This window comes from Lepus europaeus, chromosome 20, assembly GCF_033115175.1.
Source record: "Lepus europaeus isolate LE1 chromosome 20, mLepTim1.pri, whole genome shotgun sequence".
Classification (NCBI taxonomy): Eukaryota; Metazoa; Chordata; class Mammalia; order Lagomorpha; family Leporidae; genus Lepus; species Lepus europaeus.
Genome location: NC_084846.1, coordinates 38,739,382 through 38,756,547, shown reverse-complemented (window position 1 = coordinate 38,756,547; position 17,166 = coordinate 38,739,382). Strand labels below are relative to the sequence as shown.

General features: G+C 42.3%; 1 protein-coding gene across 2 annotated transcripts in view; it reads right to left on the bottom strand.

The window, feature by feature from the left end:
• Positions 1 to 17,166, bottom strand: part of ANLN (anillin, actin binding protein) — a 64,398-nt gene that overhangs the window by 5,010 nt on the left and 42,222 nt on the right. For both annotated transcript variants that reach the window (XM_062178794.1, XM_062178795.1), the window contains 2 exons: positions 13,924 to 14,010; positions 8,076 to 8,183 (listed from right to left, as the gene is read on the bottom strand). In XM_062178794.1, the coding sequence (XP_062034778.1) occupies positions 8,076 to 8,183; positions 13,924 to 14,010 (195 nt within the window). The remainder of the gene's footprint in view (positions 1 to 8,075; positions 8,184 to 13,923; positions 14,011 to 17,166) is intronic.

The following is a 17,166-nucleotide window of genomic DNA, read 5'->3' as shown; positions in this document are numbered from 1 at the left end:
AGGTTGATGAAACTGCACGGTACAAGTCTCATACATTGCTGATGAGAATGCAAATTAGAACAGCCATTACGGAAAATGGTTTGGAAGGTCTCAAAACACTAAAACGAGAACTATCATATGATTCGGCAGTCCTACCACTAGGCATATACCCAAAGGATTTGAAATAAGTATGTCAAAGAGATGTTTACACACTCATGTTCACTGTAGCATTATTCCCAACAACAAAGATATAGAAACAACCTAAAATGTGGTATATACACCCAATGGAAAACTATTCAGCCTAGGGAGAAAAAAAAAAAAAGAAGATTCTATCATTTGCAAAAACAAAGATAAACCTAGAGGACATTATCTTAAGGGTAATAAATCAGATATAGAGACAAATCTACTGTATGATCACACTTACATGTGAAATTTAAAATCACTTTCTCATAAAAGCAGAGTTGAATGAATAGTGGCTAGTAGAGGCTGGGGGAAGTGGACAGGGCACAGGGAGATGTTGGTCAACAAGTACAGTTACAGTTACAGTTAGGAGGAATATGTCTTGGTGTTCTAAAGCATAGCAGGGTGACTATAGTTAATAATAATGTACTAAGTATTTCAGAATAGATAGAAGAGGATTTGTTGTTGTTGTTGTTTTTTTTTTTTTTTTGGACAGGCAGAGTGGATAGTGAGAGAGAGACAGAGAGAAAGGGCTTCCTTTTGCCGTTGGTTCACCCTCCAATGGCCGCCGCGGCCGGTGCGCTGTGGCCGGCGCACCGCGCTGATCCGATGGCAGGAGCCAGGTGCTTCTCCTGGTCTCCCATGGGGTGCAGGGCCCAAGCACTTGGGCCATCCTCCACTGCACTCCCTGGCCACAGCAGAGAGCTGGCCTGGAAGAGGGGCAACCAGGACAGGATCGGTGCCCCGACCGGGACTAGAACCCGGTGTGCCGGCGCCGCAAGGCGGAGGATTAGCCTAGTGAGCCACGGCGCGGGCGATAGAAGAGGATTTGAAATGCTATCACCACAAAGAAATGACAAATATTGGGGGCCAGCATTATGATGCAGCAGGTTAAGCTGCTGCAGCTGCTCTGCTTCAGATCTAGCTCCTTGCTAATGTGCTTGGGAAAGCGGCGGAAAACAGCCCAAGTCTTTGGGCCCCTGCTATCCACATGGGAGACATGGATGGAGTTCCTGGCTCCTGGCTTCAGCCTGGCCCAGCCCTGGTTGTTGAGGCTAATTAGGGAGTGAATCAATGAATGGAAGATCTTTGTCACTTCCTCTCTGTGACTCTGCCTTTCAAATGAAGAAGGAGGGAGAAAAAATGAACAAAGCAAAGACTGTCTGAGGTGATACATATATATATATATATGTACATTTGTCAAAATATTACATTGTACCTCCAAAATATGTCAATTAAAATTTCCAGAAAGTCTCTAAAAAGTTAAAACTCAGTTATACTGGCATTAAAGAAACATTCAAATATTTATTACTGTTTCTTTTCAGATATAAAAATAAAAATATCAACTGCTAGCTCTTGCCAACTATCCTATAAACTTTAGAAAAATAATAAACTACTATAGAAAACTTTAGACAGAAAAAAGAACAAAATAGTGAACTTTTAAATTCCTCAACCAGTTTCAACAGTTAGAAATATATATATTCAGGAGCCAGTGCTGTGGCACAGAGGGTTAAGCTACTAGTAGACTGCAACAACAGTATCACAGATGAGCACTGACTGGTTCAAGTCCTGGCTACTCCAGTTCTGCTAATGCACCTGGGAAAGAAGTGGAAAACATCCCAAGTGTTTGGGCCCCTGACACTCGGATGGAAGTCCAGGCTCCTGGCCTTAGCCTGGCCAACCTGTGGCCATTACAGCCACTTGGGGTCTAAATTAATGGACACAGATATCTCTCTCTCTCACTCTCTGCCTTTCAAATAAATAAAGAAATCTTTAAAATATTATATATTCAACCTTTTATCTATAAATCATCTATTTCTCCCCTTTCTATAAAGGAAACCTAACATCCACTTCATGTATAAATACTATTATGTGTTTCTAAACAATAAAGCCAAATAATTGCTTTAATTTGTTGGAAGCCCTGTATGGAATAAAAGCCAAAGTAGAGTTAAAAATCCATGAAACACAGAATAATGTATGGCCTTGAAGTTAAGACATCAGTTAAGATGTCCACATTCCATATCAAAGTACTTGGGTACAATACCAGGCTCCTGATTCTAGCTTCCTGTTAAAGCAGTCTGAGTTAGTCCGGTTCCTGCCAGCCATGTGGGAGATTTGGATTGAGTCCTGGATCCTAGCTTTAGCCTCTCAGTTGTTGAGGGAATCTGGGGCGCAAACTAGTGGATGGGAGTTTTTTCTCTCTGTCATTCTCTCTTTCCTCATTCGTTCAAATAAGTAAATAACATTTTTAAAAATTCAATGAAACCCAAGGCCGGCGCTATGGCATAGCAGGTAAAGCCATGGCCTGCAGTGCCAGCATCCCATATGGGCACCGGTTCAAGTCCCAGCTGCTCCACTTCTAATCCAGCTCTCTGCTATGGCCTGGGAAAGCAGTAGAAGATGGCACAAATCCTTGGGCCCCTGCACCCATGTGGGAGACCCAGAAGGAGGAGAGGCGGGGGGGAAGGGGAGGTCTTCCATCTACTGGTTCACTCCTCAATTGGCCGCAATGGCTGGAGCTGTGCTGATCCAAAGCTAAGAGCCAGGAGCTTCTTCCAGGTCTCCCATGTGGGTGCAGGGGCCCAAGGACTTGGGCCATCTTGTACTGCTTTCCCAGGCCATAGCAGAGAATTGGATTAGAAGTGGGGCAGCCGAGTTTTAAACCAGTGCCCACATGGGATGCAGGCATTTCAGGTCAGGGCATTAACTCTCTGCACCACAGCGCCAGCCCCAATATTTGTAGACAGATGCCCAAGGAATAACAGGATTTCGGCTGAACTTGCTATTTTATGTTGTTGATTCCCCATTTTTTTTTTTTTTTTTTTACAGGCAGAATTAGACAGTGAGAGAAACACAGAGAGAAAGGTCTTCCTTTTCCGTTGGTTCACCCCACAAATGGCCGCTACCGCCGGCGTGCTGTGGTTGGCATGCTGTAGCCGGTGTGCTGCGCCAATCTGAAGCCAGGAGCCAGATGCTTCCTCCTGGTCTCCCATGCGGGTGCAGGGCCCAAGCACTTGAGTTATCCTCCACAGCCCTTCCAGGCCACAGCAGAGAGCCGGACCAGAAGAGAAGCAACCGGGACAGAATCCGGCGCCCCAACCGGGACTAGAACCCGGAGTGCCAGCGCCGTAGGTGGAGGATAAGCCAAGTGAGCCGTGGCGCCGGCCAATCCCCACTGATTTTTGGCTTTGCACTTCTTAGGAGTTCAGTTATCCAGCATTTAGGGGATCACCATGATTTATTTAAATAGTCCTTATTATTGTCATCTGTATTTAATTTTCTATCATGAAAATTCAGTGACTACATAAGTATAAATATCTTTGTATTTGCTTAGTATAAGCCTAGATGGAATTGTGGAGTCAGAATATTCTCATTTTGCTGGCGCCGTGGCTTAACAGGCTAATCCTCCACCTTGCGGCGCCAGCACACCGGGTTCTAGTCCCAGTTGGGGCGCCGGATTCTATCCCGGTTGCCCCTCTTCCAGGCCAGCTCTCTGCTATGGCCCGGGAAGGCAGTGGAGGATGGCCCAAGTCCTTGGGCCCTGCACCCGCATGGGAGACCAGGAGAAGCACCTGGCTCCTGGCTTCGGATCAGCGAGATGCGCCGGCCGCAGCGGCCATTGGAGGGTGAACCAACGGCAAAAGGAAGCCCTTTCTCTCTGTCTCTCTCTCTCTCACTATCCACTCTGCCTGTCAAAAAAAAAAAAGAAAAAAGAAAGAAAAAGAATATTCTCATTCTTACTGCTTTTTGCTATTAACAAATTGTTTACCAATTATAGATGATTTTATATTTGTACTACCAATATGTAAGGTTTTCTGTTTCTTATCCCATAACCAATCAACAGTGGCTCTATCCAGACTTAGCCAATCTAAAGTTTTAAAGTGATATTTTCACTTTGACTAATTTTAAAATTACTCATAGGGTTGATATGCTTATTGGCTGTTTATAAATTGTGCCCATTTTTGTCCATTTTCCCTACTTCATGACCATTTGGTTTCACTAAATCTTTTTTTTTAAGATTCATTTATTTATTTGAAAGGCAGAGTTACAGAGAGGCAGAGGCAGAGAGAGAGAGAGACAGAGGTCTTCCATCCAATGGTTCACTCCCCAATTGGCCACAACTGTCGGAGATGTGCCGATCCGAAGCCAGGAGCCAGGAGCATCCTCTGGGTCATCCCATTTGGGTCCAGGGGTCCAAGGACTTGGGCCTCTTCTATTGCTTTCCCAGGCCACAAAGAGAGTTGGATCCGTAGTGGAGCAGCCAGCTCTCAAATCGGCACCCATATGGGTAAAGCGGCAGCTTTACCTGCTACACCACAGTGCCAGCCCCAATATACATTGATTTTAATTGAGATTGGGATACAGAAACAGATCAAAGAAAAAAGAATTTAAAGTCTAAATATAAACTTACCCTTACAATGACATCTCACACATATATGCAAAATGATATCCTTTTTTTTTTTTTTAAACTTTTATTTTATTTTTGACAGGCAGAGTGGACAGTGAGAGAGAGAGACAGAGAGAAAGGTCTTCCTTTGCCGTTGGTTTACCCTTCAATGGCCGCCGCGGCCGGCGCACCACACTGATCCGAAGGCAGGAGCCAGGTGCTTCTCCTGGTCTCCCATGGGGTGCAGGGCCCAAGCACTTGGGCCATCCTCCACTGCACTCCCTGGCCACAGCAGAGAGCTGGCCTGGAAGAGGGGCAACCAGGACAGAATCCGGCGCCCCGACCGGGACTAGAACCCGGTGTGCCAGCACCGCAAGGCGGAGGATTAGCCTGTTGAGCCACGGCACTGGCCATGATATCCTTTTTTAAAATGATCTATTTTATTTATTTTAAAAGCAGTTACAGGGAGAAGAGACTGGGTGGGAAAACGGTGGGGGAGGTAAGAGAAAATCTGCTGATTGACTACTCAAATGACCACAATGGCCAGGATGGGACCCAGCTAAAACCAGGAGGCAGGAACTCCATCCAGGTCTCCCACATGTGTGGCAGGGGCCCAAGCACTTGAGCCATCTTCTACTACCTTCCCAGGCACATTAGCAGGGAGCTAGATTGGAAGTGGAGCAGCCAAAACTTGAACTGGTTCCCCAATGGGATGCCAGCATTGTGGGGGGCTGCAACTTAATCCACTGCACTACAAGATACAATAATATCTTGACATATTGCAGAAATGGTATTGTGGATCAGTGGGAGAAAGATTGGGCATTCAATGATACTGGCTTAACTGGTTATCCAGTTGGCGAAAAAATTCTAAGCAAATTAATGTGAAGCATAAAACTTTATAATTTTAGAAGGAAGCATAAAAGAAATAGATAGGTCTGGGCCTCTTAACTTACAAGGCCTAAAGCCCACCAGATTATTATCAAGCCCCTTCTATCAGGTTCTATTTGCCTCTCAATCAGAAAACTTAATTGTAGCTTAGACAGCACCTTTCTTAGCTCCTCTAATAATGACTCTGTCCTTTGTTCTAGACCCTGTCTAGCGTACTTGGGCCTCATTCCTTTGTAATCATAACCTCTACTCTACCACCAATGGCTCTACTCCCAACCTGTGTGTACTGATGGTCCTCTTCCCCACTTCATGCTGTATAATTGTTCAAACCTGGTAAATGCCACTCTTAGGATCATTGGTTACTATCCTCACTCTGTCTTTTATGACCTTGTCTAAATATGATCAGAGTCGGCAAACTCGGAAGGCTTCCATAGCCTTGGCAACTCATGACGACAGCCTAGGGTGGTTACTGGCGCCATAAACTAGAGTGTCAATTTGTTGGGTCAACAACAGGAGCCACTGTGCACTTGCTCCTCATGTGGGATCTCTGTCCTTAATGTGCTGTACATTGTGATTTAATGCTATAACTAGTACTCAAACAGTATGTTTCACTTTGTGTTTCTATGTGGGTGCAAACTGTTGCAATCTTTATACTAAATTGATCTTCTGTATATAAAGAGAATTGAAAATGAATCTTGATGTGAATGGAAGGGGAGAGGGAGCGGGAGAGGGGAGGGTTGTGGGTGGGAGGGAAGTTATGGGAGGGGGAAGCCATTGTAATCCATAAGCTGTACACTGGAAATTTATATTCATTAAATAAAAGTTAAAAAAAAAAAAAAAGAAATCTCTATGGGGCTGGCGCTGTGGTGTGGCAAGTAAAGCCACCACCTGCAGTGCCAGAGCCCCACAGGGGCACTGGTTTGAGACCTGACTGCTCCACTTCCAATCCAGCTCTCTGCTAGGAAAGCAGTAGAAGATGGCCCAAGTGCTTGGGCCCTATACCCATGTGGGAGACCCTGAAGAAGCTCCTGGCTCCTGGCTTCAGATCAGCACAACTTCAGCTGTTGCAGCCATTTGGGGAGTGAACCAGCAGATGGAAGATCTCTCTCTGCCTCTGACTCTGTAACTCTGCCTTTCAAATAAATAAATAAATAAACCTTTAAAAAAAAAAAAACTTTGTATGACTATAGGTTAGGGATAATTTTCTTAAATAAGACTCAAAGTTCACAAACAAAGCAATAGGTTGATAGATCTCATTACATTAACACTATAAAAATTAGGTTAATAGAAAGAATCTATGAAGATAAGTTAAAAGATAGGCCAGGTTAAGACTAGAGAAATGTAATCACATCAAGAAAAAGATAGACGGGGCCAGCATTGAGACATAATGGGCAAAACCGCTGTCTGTGATGCTGGCATCCCATATAGGCACCAATTTGAGTTTTGGTCGCTCCACTTCCAATACAGCTCCCTGCTAATGTGCCTCGGAAAGCAGCAGAAGGTGACTCAAGTACTTGGATCCCTGCTACACATGAGGAAGACATGGATGAAGCTCCTGGCTCCTGGCTTTGGCTCAGCACAGCACCAGCTGTTGTAGCCATTTGGGGAGTGAACCAGCAGATGGAAGATCTTTCTTTCTCTCTCCCCCACATCCCTCAACTCTGCCTTTCAAATAAATCTTTAAAAAAAAAACAGATAAAACATTCAAATAACTCATAGAAGAGAAAAATATAATTGGCCATACCCACAAGATGCTTAAACTAGTAATCAAGCAGACACAAAATAAAAGTACAATGAGATAACATTTTACATCTGTCATACTGACAAAGGTTTAAAAGGTTTACATATCAAGTGCTGGTTGAGATACAGAAAACAGAACACTCAAATATCCCTGGTGACGACAGAAAATTGTACAAACACATTGTCATGAATCATTTGATAAAAATACAGTCAAGTTGAAGGTACACAAACTAGGTCAACTCAAGAAAGAATTTTCATCCAAGTAATGGTATATAAGAAATATGTAATGGTATATAAATCACAGTAATACTGCTTGAAATAGCAACAATTTATAAATAATCTAAGTGTCCATAAGTGGGGAGAATGGAAAAACTACTTGTGAAATGTTCTTACAGGGGCCAGCATTGTGGTACAGTGGGCTAGGTCTTGCAATGCTGGCATCCTATACCAGAGTATAAAGTGGAGCCTCAGGACCTCTGCTTCTAATCCAGCTCCCTGCTAAAGTGCCTGGGAAAGCAGTAGAAAATGGCCCAAGCACTTGGGCCCCTGCTACCCATGTGGGAGATCCAGATGGAGTTATGGGCTCCTAGCTTCAGCTTGGACCGGCATTGGATAGACAATCTCTCTCTGTTTCTCTCTCATTCATTCTGTTTCTGTTACTCTCCCCTTCAAATAAATAAATAAATCTTTATAAAGATACAAAAAACAGGGTAGTCAAGTCAGAGGGAATGGATAGGATATAAACGCTCACACATACATAAAATGCACTGGTCTATATTAACACTTTAAATGGCTTAGTAAGTACATAGCAAAGGGCACGGAGGGGCAGAGGAACAGCTGCATGAATCACGATGGGAAAGTCAGTCACAGCTTTCACAATGACCATCACAATCCGACCTACCTTCCGTTTCTCATCATCTGGGTAAGTCCAGTAAGAGATACAGTTTCCAGAAAGTATACACCATCTTCGGTGCCAGGCACCAAAACCACTAACATCTTCAAATATAGTCTGGAAAAGTAAAATGAATTGCTGACTTTAGAAAACTGGAGAAAAATATCCCAACAATGAGATGCATATGTTTAACATATGTTAAACTTCAATATGTTGACATATTTCATATCTTAAAATTTATTTCTAATTTGTATGTCTTTTACTCATCATCTACAAACATTTACATCATCTACAAACATTTAAGACTATCTAAGGGGCCAGGGTGGAGGTATGGTGGGTAAAGCTGCTGCCAATTCAAGTCCCAGCTGCTCTACTTCCCATCCAGCTCCTTGCTAATGCACCTGGGAAAGCAGTGGAAGATGGCCCACGTACTTGGGCCCCTGCACCCATGTGGGAGACCCTGATGAAACTTCTGGCTCCTGGCTTCAAATTAACCCATCTCTGGCTATTGCGGCCATTTGGGCAGTGAACCAGCCAATGGAAGATCTCACTTTCACACTCTCTCTCTGTAACTTTGCCTTTCAAATAAATCTTTTTTTAAAAAGGAGAATATTCAGCTATTAACTACAAAGAAATATCTCCACCTAATTTCAAACTTTTTACAAAATATGTTGTCCCTATCCAAGTACTTGTCAAATGAGAAAAGTACCCCAATTTTGGAGAATAAAATGATTAAGAATATCATATCTTAAATATCTTAAAACTATTGAAAACACATGAAGTTAAATCTATCTTAACATGAAAGACTATTATTTAGGAGAACAAATTCTCTAGCAGGATTAGAAAGAGTCAACTTGTGACAAATCTTGACAGATTACTGCAATGACACCAGAACTCCAGGTCCATTGCCGTCAATAAGTAGCATCTCCCTGCAGTTCCGCAGGACTTTTGAACAGGGAACTAACTCACATGGTCTTTTCCTGGATGGACTTCTTAAACAATAATAAGTAGAAACTAGGAGTTTTCTCACGCTATCTATGGTTATAGTCACAACAGGGCCCTAATTTGTATAAAAGCCCCCACTTTTAATTAAAAGAATAATTCTTGTAGGAACTTTTACATTAAAGAACAAAGAAAGCTAAAAATACTTAGAGATTAGGGGTCAGTCAGCTTTTTCTGTAAAGGGCCAAAGAGTAAATATTTTGTGGATTTCCTGGGCCATATGGTCCCTGTCACAACAGCTTTGTTGTTGTAGTACAAAAGCAGCTACAGATGCCAAGTGAACAGATGAGTCTACATTCTAAAAGTCCATAAAATAGGCAGCGGGCCCTACCATGCTGTCCCCAGGACAGATAATCCAAAGGCAACTCTGGTTTTGGTTTCAGAATGTACCAAAGCTTTTACACCTTTAAATCACAGCTTTATCTTTCTGATTGTTGGGTAGTTAATAATAACAATGACTATTTAGTTCTTGCTGTGAGAGGTGCCATTCTAAATAATTTTAATGTACTTTTAATATCACCTTAATCCTTAATCAGAGTATGTATGTAGGATACATACTCTTCTCATTGGACTCATTTCTGTGAATTTTCCAAAAGGCTGCTGGAATTAGGAGTGTGATCTCTGGGTTTGTGTAAGAGGAAATCATCCTATAATAGATTGAAACCTCAAATTTATCCAATTAATTAATTAGCTCAGATTCATTAGCTTACTCCAACCATATTCCCTCCTGCCCCACCTTTTTCTTCTCTCCTACCCCTCCTCTTTCCTTTCCAAAGCATGATTTTCCTGGGCAATACTACTCATAGCCACTGAAGGAGCAAAGAAAGGAATCTTGTTATTTCAATCTTAAGCAGAAAAGTCAGTGCCAATGACTCATCGGCTCCTCCTTGTGTCTCTGTCTGCTTTTTACATCACAAAGGTAATAGACAAGAAAAATGTTGATGGCTAAGAGTAACACCAGCTATCACAAAGGAACAAGAAAAGGACAGCATTCTCATTTTTACAGCTGAGAAAACTGAGGGTGAAGGAAATTAAATAGCACACAGACACAAAGCAGAAGTGGGGCCATGTAGCTATCCATCCAGAAGACCCTTCTCTTACTTCTCAGAGTGGATCAGCACCATAGAGCCACATTCCAGTCTCTGATGCTGATGCAGGCTCCCTCCTTTGCAGGTACCTGTGGTATATACGCAAGAGGAAACCAAACGCAGCCGCCTTCCCTTTCAAATACTATTCTCTCTACTTTTCATAGAGGGCAGTGGCAACTAGTCTCCAGCTCCTTCTCTATATTTCTGTAAGTGTGGATGTGATAAGAATGAGCTTTAGGCTGCTGCCCATGCGGAAGACCCGAATGAAGTTCCTGGCTTGCCCCAGACCTGGCTGGTGCAGCCATTTGGGGAATGAACCAGAGAATGGAAGAGATCTCTCTCTCTCTCTCTCTCTCTCTCTCTCTCTCTATTGCTCTAGCTTTCAAATAAATAAATAAATATTTTTAAAAACAAAGAAGAATTGCAGAGAAATGGCCATTGATTTGGATTTGGTGAAGGTCACTGGTGATTCTGAGAATCCTTATTTCTTCTTCATCATTTACTTAGTGCCCACTACACCAAAATTAACTGAAGATGTTGTGGACGAAGGGGCATAGGACCAGATAATATGTTTTTCTTGCTTCTCAAGATTTGAGCAGCAAACTTTTTGTCTCAATCTCTGCAGTTAAGAAAACTTCAGAGGCAAGTGTTGCGGCTCAGTGGGTTAAGCCACCGGCTGTGGTGCCAGCAATCCACATGGGCATCGGTTTGAATTTTGGCTGCTCCACTTCCAATCCAACTCCCTGTTAATCTGCCTAGGAAAGCAGCAGAAGATGACCCAAGTGCTTGGGCCCCAGCACCCACATGAAAGACTGGGATGGAACTCCAGGCTTCTGGTTTCGGCCTGGCCCAGCCCCAGGCATTGCAGCCATTTGAGGAGTGAACCAATAAATGGAAGATCTCTCTCTTTGTCTTTCTGTAACTGCCTTTCAAGTAAATGTCTTTAAGGAAAAAAAAAAAATGAGCTTTAGGAGTCAAAGCAGAGCAAAGTTGAAGAGATTTAACAAACTAGTTGAGATTCTACCTCAAAGACTAACTTGGTCAGACATTCTGAGTATACACAAATGAACCAGCCAACATTAACAGGGCTTATCAGTTGCAAGAGGAATCTTACAAAACATGAAAATATTCACATGAAAACAAAAAGTCAGTAGGTAAACATTGCCTTTAGTCAGAAATTTTTTAAAAAGCTTTTCCCAAGAATATCTAGTGCCACCTACTGGATTTAGCTGTAAAAAAAGCAAGCAAGGAAGAAAAATGTGTTGGAAGTATCCTTCAGAAGCAGGCTTCCCTTAACAATCCAGCTTTTTCTGTACCTTTTGACAGCAACTGCAAACTGACTTTTAACATCTCTTGTAGCATTCAGTTTATGACACAGAGAAAACCAATTAGATTTTTAACACCCTCACAATCTTCTATGTATTCCATCACAACATTCCCCCTCTGATAATGGAAAAAGGATAATTCTGTCACCATCAATTCCAACTGTGAACTGTGGCTTGGGCTCATTTCCTCCACTCTTACAACCTTGTTCCAAGAATTAGCCTATTAACCCTACTTCAGGTTCCCCAAGGTCCCTATTATCAACTTTAGCCCTATTAGAAGCTACCCACTTGCATTTAAAGCTACACAAGTCTCTTGCTCATCTTAATAAAATGTAGACAACCTCCTTCTTTCACTATACACATCTCTGCAAGGATGACACTCTAGGCCGGCACCGTGGCTTAACAGGCTAATCCTCTGCCTTGCGGCGCCAGCACACCAGGTTCTAGTCCCGGTTAGGGCGCTGGATTCTATCCCGGTTGCCCCTCTTCCAGGCCAGCTCTCTGCTATGGCCCAGGAAGGCAGTGGAGGATGACCCAAGTCCTTGGGCCCTGCACCCGCATGGGAGACCAGGAGAAGCACCTGGGTCCTGGCTTCGGATCAGCGCAATGAGCCGGCTGCAGAGCGGCCATTGGAGGGTAAACCAACGGCAAAAAGGAAGCCCTTTCTCTCTGTCTCTCTCTCACTATCCACTCTGCCTGTCCAAAAAAAAAAAAAAAAAAAAAAAAAAAAAAAAAGGATGACACACTATTCCTTTGCTGCCAAACTTTATTCCCAAGTTGCCCGTTTTCATACGACGTACTCTACAATCACTTGCCATCTAGCTTCTGCTCTCACCAAGGCTAGGATGGCCTTGAAGTTCAAAACAGTAACAGACCTTATCTACCTGGACCAATCCTTCCTTCAGACTCTCTTCCCTTGGCAAACAAGGCATTCAATTCTCTAATTCCCTCCTTTCAGCCTCCTCTGAGGAGTTCTCTCCTTGGCCTGACCTTGAAATGTTAAATGTCCCTGTGATTCTGCCTTACTCGCTTGCTCTAAGCTTCTATTACCATCTCCCCACTGCATATACCCAAATATTTATCTCAACTAAAACATCGATCTTGAGCTTCAGACTGAGATGTCTCTATATATCTAAAATTCAAATTGTTTAAACTCTAGCTCTTTCAACTTCCCACCTCAGGTAGGAATTGACTGGACAGGTGAAAGAATGAGGGAACTCTCCAGGTGATGGGTAATACTCTACACCCAACAGAAATCTGGGTTAGACAGGTGTGTACATTTGTCAAAGCCAGGTGACTTATGTTTTAGAGGAAATGTCAAATGCCTACAATATACTTTGAAATTCTTCAAAAAAGACAAGACAGATTGAATAATAGCTAGAGAGATGACTAGAAAGTAGATAATATGATAAAAAGAATAAAAAATTGTTAAAAGGTTAAAGATAGTTGAGAAGGTGAAATTCTATAAACATTTCTACATGTAATGTTCATAATTTTAAACAATAAAATATTGGGGGAAAATATACCACCTCCCTTCCCAAACATAGGAACAAGGAGCATACCTGCTTTTACCCAAAGATCCTTATCTTAGTAGCAGCTCAGCCACCCATCAGTGTGGGCAAGACTGGGCTGGGTGCCACTCTGACTACTGCTTTTCTACTCTCTGAAGCCAAATCATTAGCATCTGCCCTTCTTCACTTCTCCATGAGGGATCCTTCACTCTATCCTGGCTCCCAGTCCCCACCACCTCTACATGTAGCTATAGTCTTCCATTCAGTTTTTCAGAGTTTCCATTTTCCAATTCATGTTCTATACATTGTTCAGAAAGATTTTCCTAAGCCCCAAAAGTGATGTTTTCCTCTGTTTAAAATCCTCTTAAGAGTAACCCACTGGCTTTAGTTTAACACCTGTCTTATGTCTCCTAACCATACTTTCCTCCCCAGGGACTCTCCTCACTACCCCACCCTCCTCACACACAAATACTCAAATGCTAAGCTCTGGCTATCCGGAAACAGTTACCCCCATCTGAACACATCAACCTTCTTTTCTTTGGGTGGCCACTGCACACACTCCCTGAAACACTTCATCCCTTTCCTGTGGCTAACTTGTTCAGCAGTTCAGAAGTTACTTCTTCTAGTAGCTTCCTCTAGCACTCCCATCCACAGTCAAGACTGGTGTTTTACCAGTTTACACCTATGTATCTTATGCGTTCTCCTAGGATAGTACGTCTGTTCACTTCTATTTCTCTACTCTTGGGTGGCCGGGTTAATTTCTGTGGCTATAATATTCCAACACCAGCATAATGACTGGCATGTAGAGGACATGCAACAAATCTTTACTGAAGTAGTTTATCACTTCATCACCCAGGCTTTCATTCCTTCAAGAAACCAAGTCTGTATATCACAAAATGAAAAAAAGAAAATAAAGTTTGATGTTACTTACTAGAAAACCTCTTTCCTCAACATTTGAATTCACTTGACACTTTATTTTTAAATAAATATGACCCTCCAAAGGAGATAAAAAGGGCACCTGTGAAGAAAACAGGGTAAATTATTTATAAAATCATTTCAAAGTGTGATTTTTCTTGATAAAATGCATATAAGTCATTAACAGAGAATATTACATCTTGAAAACACAGTATTTCTAAAGCTAGAATGTAAAATATGTGGCCAAAAAGCCATGGGTTCCTTAGCAATAAATACTATTGAAGAAAAAATTAATTTAAGATACAGCTTGACAGAAACAAAAGCCCTAAGTCCCAAGAAACTGTGAGAAAGAAAACACAGATTTAGGAAAAGAACGCAACTGTTTATATATTCCCTATCACAGGAGAATACATTCAACAGGGGATTGCATAAACCATGCTGTAACTTCATACAATATAGTGACAGAGGTTGTGGCATGGTGAGTTAATTTGAGACGCCTGTATCCCATAATAGAATGCAGATTTGAGTCTGGGAGGCAAAATGATTGAAGTATTTGGGCCCTGTCAACCACATGGGAGACTGGATGGTGTTCTCAGTTCCTTGCATAATCCTAGCCCATCGCTGACTATGAACCACTCAGGGGAGTGAACTAACAGATGGAAGACTTCTGTCTCTCATTCTGTGTGTGTGTTTCTGTCTTAAAAGTAGATGAAAACAAACATTTTTTAAACATTCATACAAGGCCAACACTGTGAAACAGGGGATTAAGTTGCCGGCTGCAGAGCTGGTATTCCATGAGGGTACCAGTCCAAGTTCTGGCTGCTCCACTTTTGATACAAGTCCCTGCTAATGTGCCTGGGAAAGCAGCGGAGGTTGGCCCAAGTGCTTGGACCCCTGCCACCCACATGGATGACTCAGATGAAATTCCTGGCACCTAGCTTTGGCCTGGCCCAGCTCTGGCCATTATAGCCATCTGGGGAGTGAACTATCAGATGGAGAATCTCTCTCTCTTTCTCTGTCTCTCTCTCTTTCTCTCTGCAACTCTGCCTTTCAGATAAATAAAAGAATGAATCTTTTAAAAAATACATATAATATTACTCAGCAACAAATACAATAAACTGTAGAAACAATAGTCAATCCCTGACTTCTACAGAATTGTAAGAGGCAACAAATAACCAAAGCAATCTTGAAAAAAAATGAGCAAAGTTGGAGTAATCTTACTTCCCAATTTTAAAAATGAATTCAAAGTTTTACAGTATGATATAAGGATACACATATAGACAAAAGGAATACAATCAAAAATTCAGAGGTAATCTGATATATCTATGGGCAAAAGGTCTTGACAAGGTTGCCAAGACCATTCAAAGTAAAAGAGCAGAGTTTTTGACAAATGGCACTGAGAAAACTGGCTATGACATACAGTCTGAATGAAGCTGGACTTACACCTCATACCAAATAAAAAATGAACTCAAAATGAGTAAGACCTAAATATGAGAGCAAAATTCATAAAGCTCTTAAAAGAAAATACAGAAGTAAAGCTTCATGAACATAGATTTGGCAATGGAATCTCACATATGATAGTAAAAGTATATATGCCACCAAAAAAAAAAAAAAAAAAAGACTTCATCAAAATTAAAAACCTTTCAGTTTGGAGGCTCCCCAAAAAACTGAAAAAGAAGGAAATCCTGTCATATGCTGCTACATATATGAATCTTGAGGACATTCTGTTGACTGAAATAACCAGGAGCAGGACAAATACTGCATGATTCCACTCATTTGCAGTATCTAAAGTAACCAAATTCCCAGAAGCAGAAAACAGAATGGGGTTACCATAGGCTGGAGACAGGGGCAAAAAGGGAGCTGAGGTTTGACTGGTACAGAATTTGAGTAAGATGAAAAGGTTCTAGACATCTGCTGTACAGCACTGTACTTATAGTTAACAATACTACAGTAAAATTTTAAGAGGGCAAATCTCATATATTATTTATAATAAAAAAATTATAACTCTCTGTACGTCAAAGAACATTGCCAAGAAAGTAAAAAGATAATCTACAGAATGGGAAAAAATATTATTTGCAAATCATATATTTGATAATGGCCTACTATTCAGATTATATACGGAACTCTGATAATCAGTTCAAGCAACTCAATGAAAAATCTGGCAAAAGAATAGACATGTTTTCAGAGAAGATACATGTTTGCAACTTCCAATGAGTACATGAGAAGATGCTCAACATCCACAGTCATTAGGGAAATGCAAATGAATCCCACACTGAGGTACCACTTCAACTAGTGCATAATTCTATTTAAAATACAGAAAATAGGCCGGCGCCGCGGCTCACTAGGCTAATCCTCCACCTAGCGGCGCCGGCACACCGGGTTCTAGTCCCGGTCGGGGCACCAATCCTGTCCCGGTTGCCCCTCTTCTAGGCCAGCTCTCTGCTGTGGCCAGGGAGTGCAGTGGAGGATGGCCCAAGTGCTTGGGCCCTGCACCCAATGGGAGACCAGGATAAACACCTGGCTCCTGCCATCAGATCAGTGCGGTGCGCCGGCAGCAGCGCGCCAGCCGCGGCGGCCATTGGAGGGTGAACCAACGGCAAAAGGAAGACCTTTCTCTCTCTCTCTCACTGTCCACTCTGCCTGTCAAAAAAAAAAAAAATACAGAAAATAGGGGCCAGTGCTGTAGCGTAGTGGCTAAAGCTGCTGCTTGCAGTGCCGGCATCCCATATGGATGCTGGTTCGAGTCCTGGCTGCTCCAATTCCAATCCAGCTCTCTGCTGTGGCCTGAGAAAGCAATAGAAGATGGCCCAAGCCCTTGGGCCCCTGAACCTGTGTGGGAGACCCAAAAGAAGCTCCTGGCTCCTGGCTTCAGATCAGCACAGCTTCGGCCACTGCGGCCAGTTGGGGAGTAAACCAGTGGGTTCTCTCTCTCTCTGCCTTTCCTTCTCTCTCGGTTTAACTCCGACTTTCAAATAAATAAATAAATCTTTAAAAAAATAAAAATAAAATAAAATACAGAAAATATCAAGCATTGGCAAGCATCTGGAGAAATGGGAATCCACATTATTGGTAGATATATCAAATGGTGTGGGTGCTACATAAGTTCAGAAGTTCCTAGAAAGGTTACACAGAACTATCATATGATCATATAATTCCATTCCTAGGTACATGTATAACAGAACTGAAGACAAGTACTCAAATATTTACATAGTACACGTGTTCACAGCAGCACTACTTGCAATTCTCAAAAGGTAGAAAC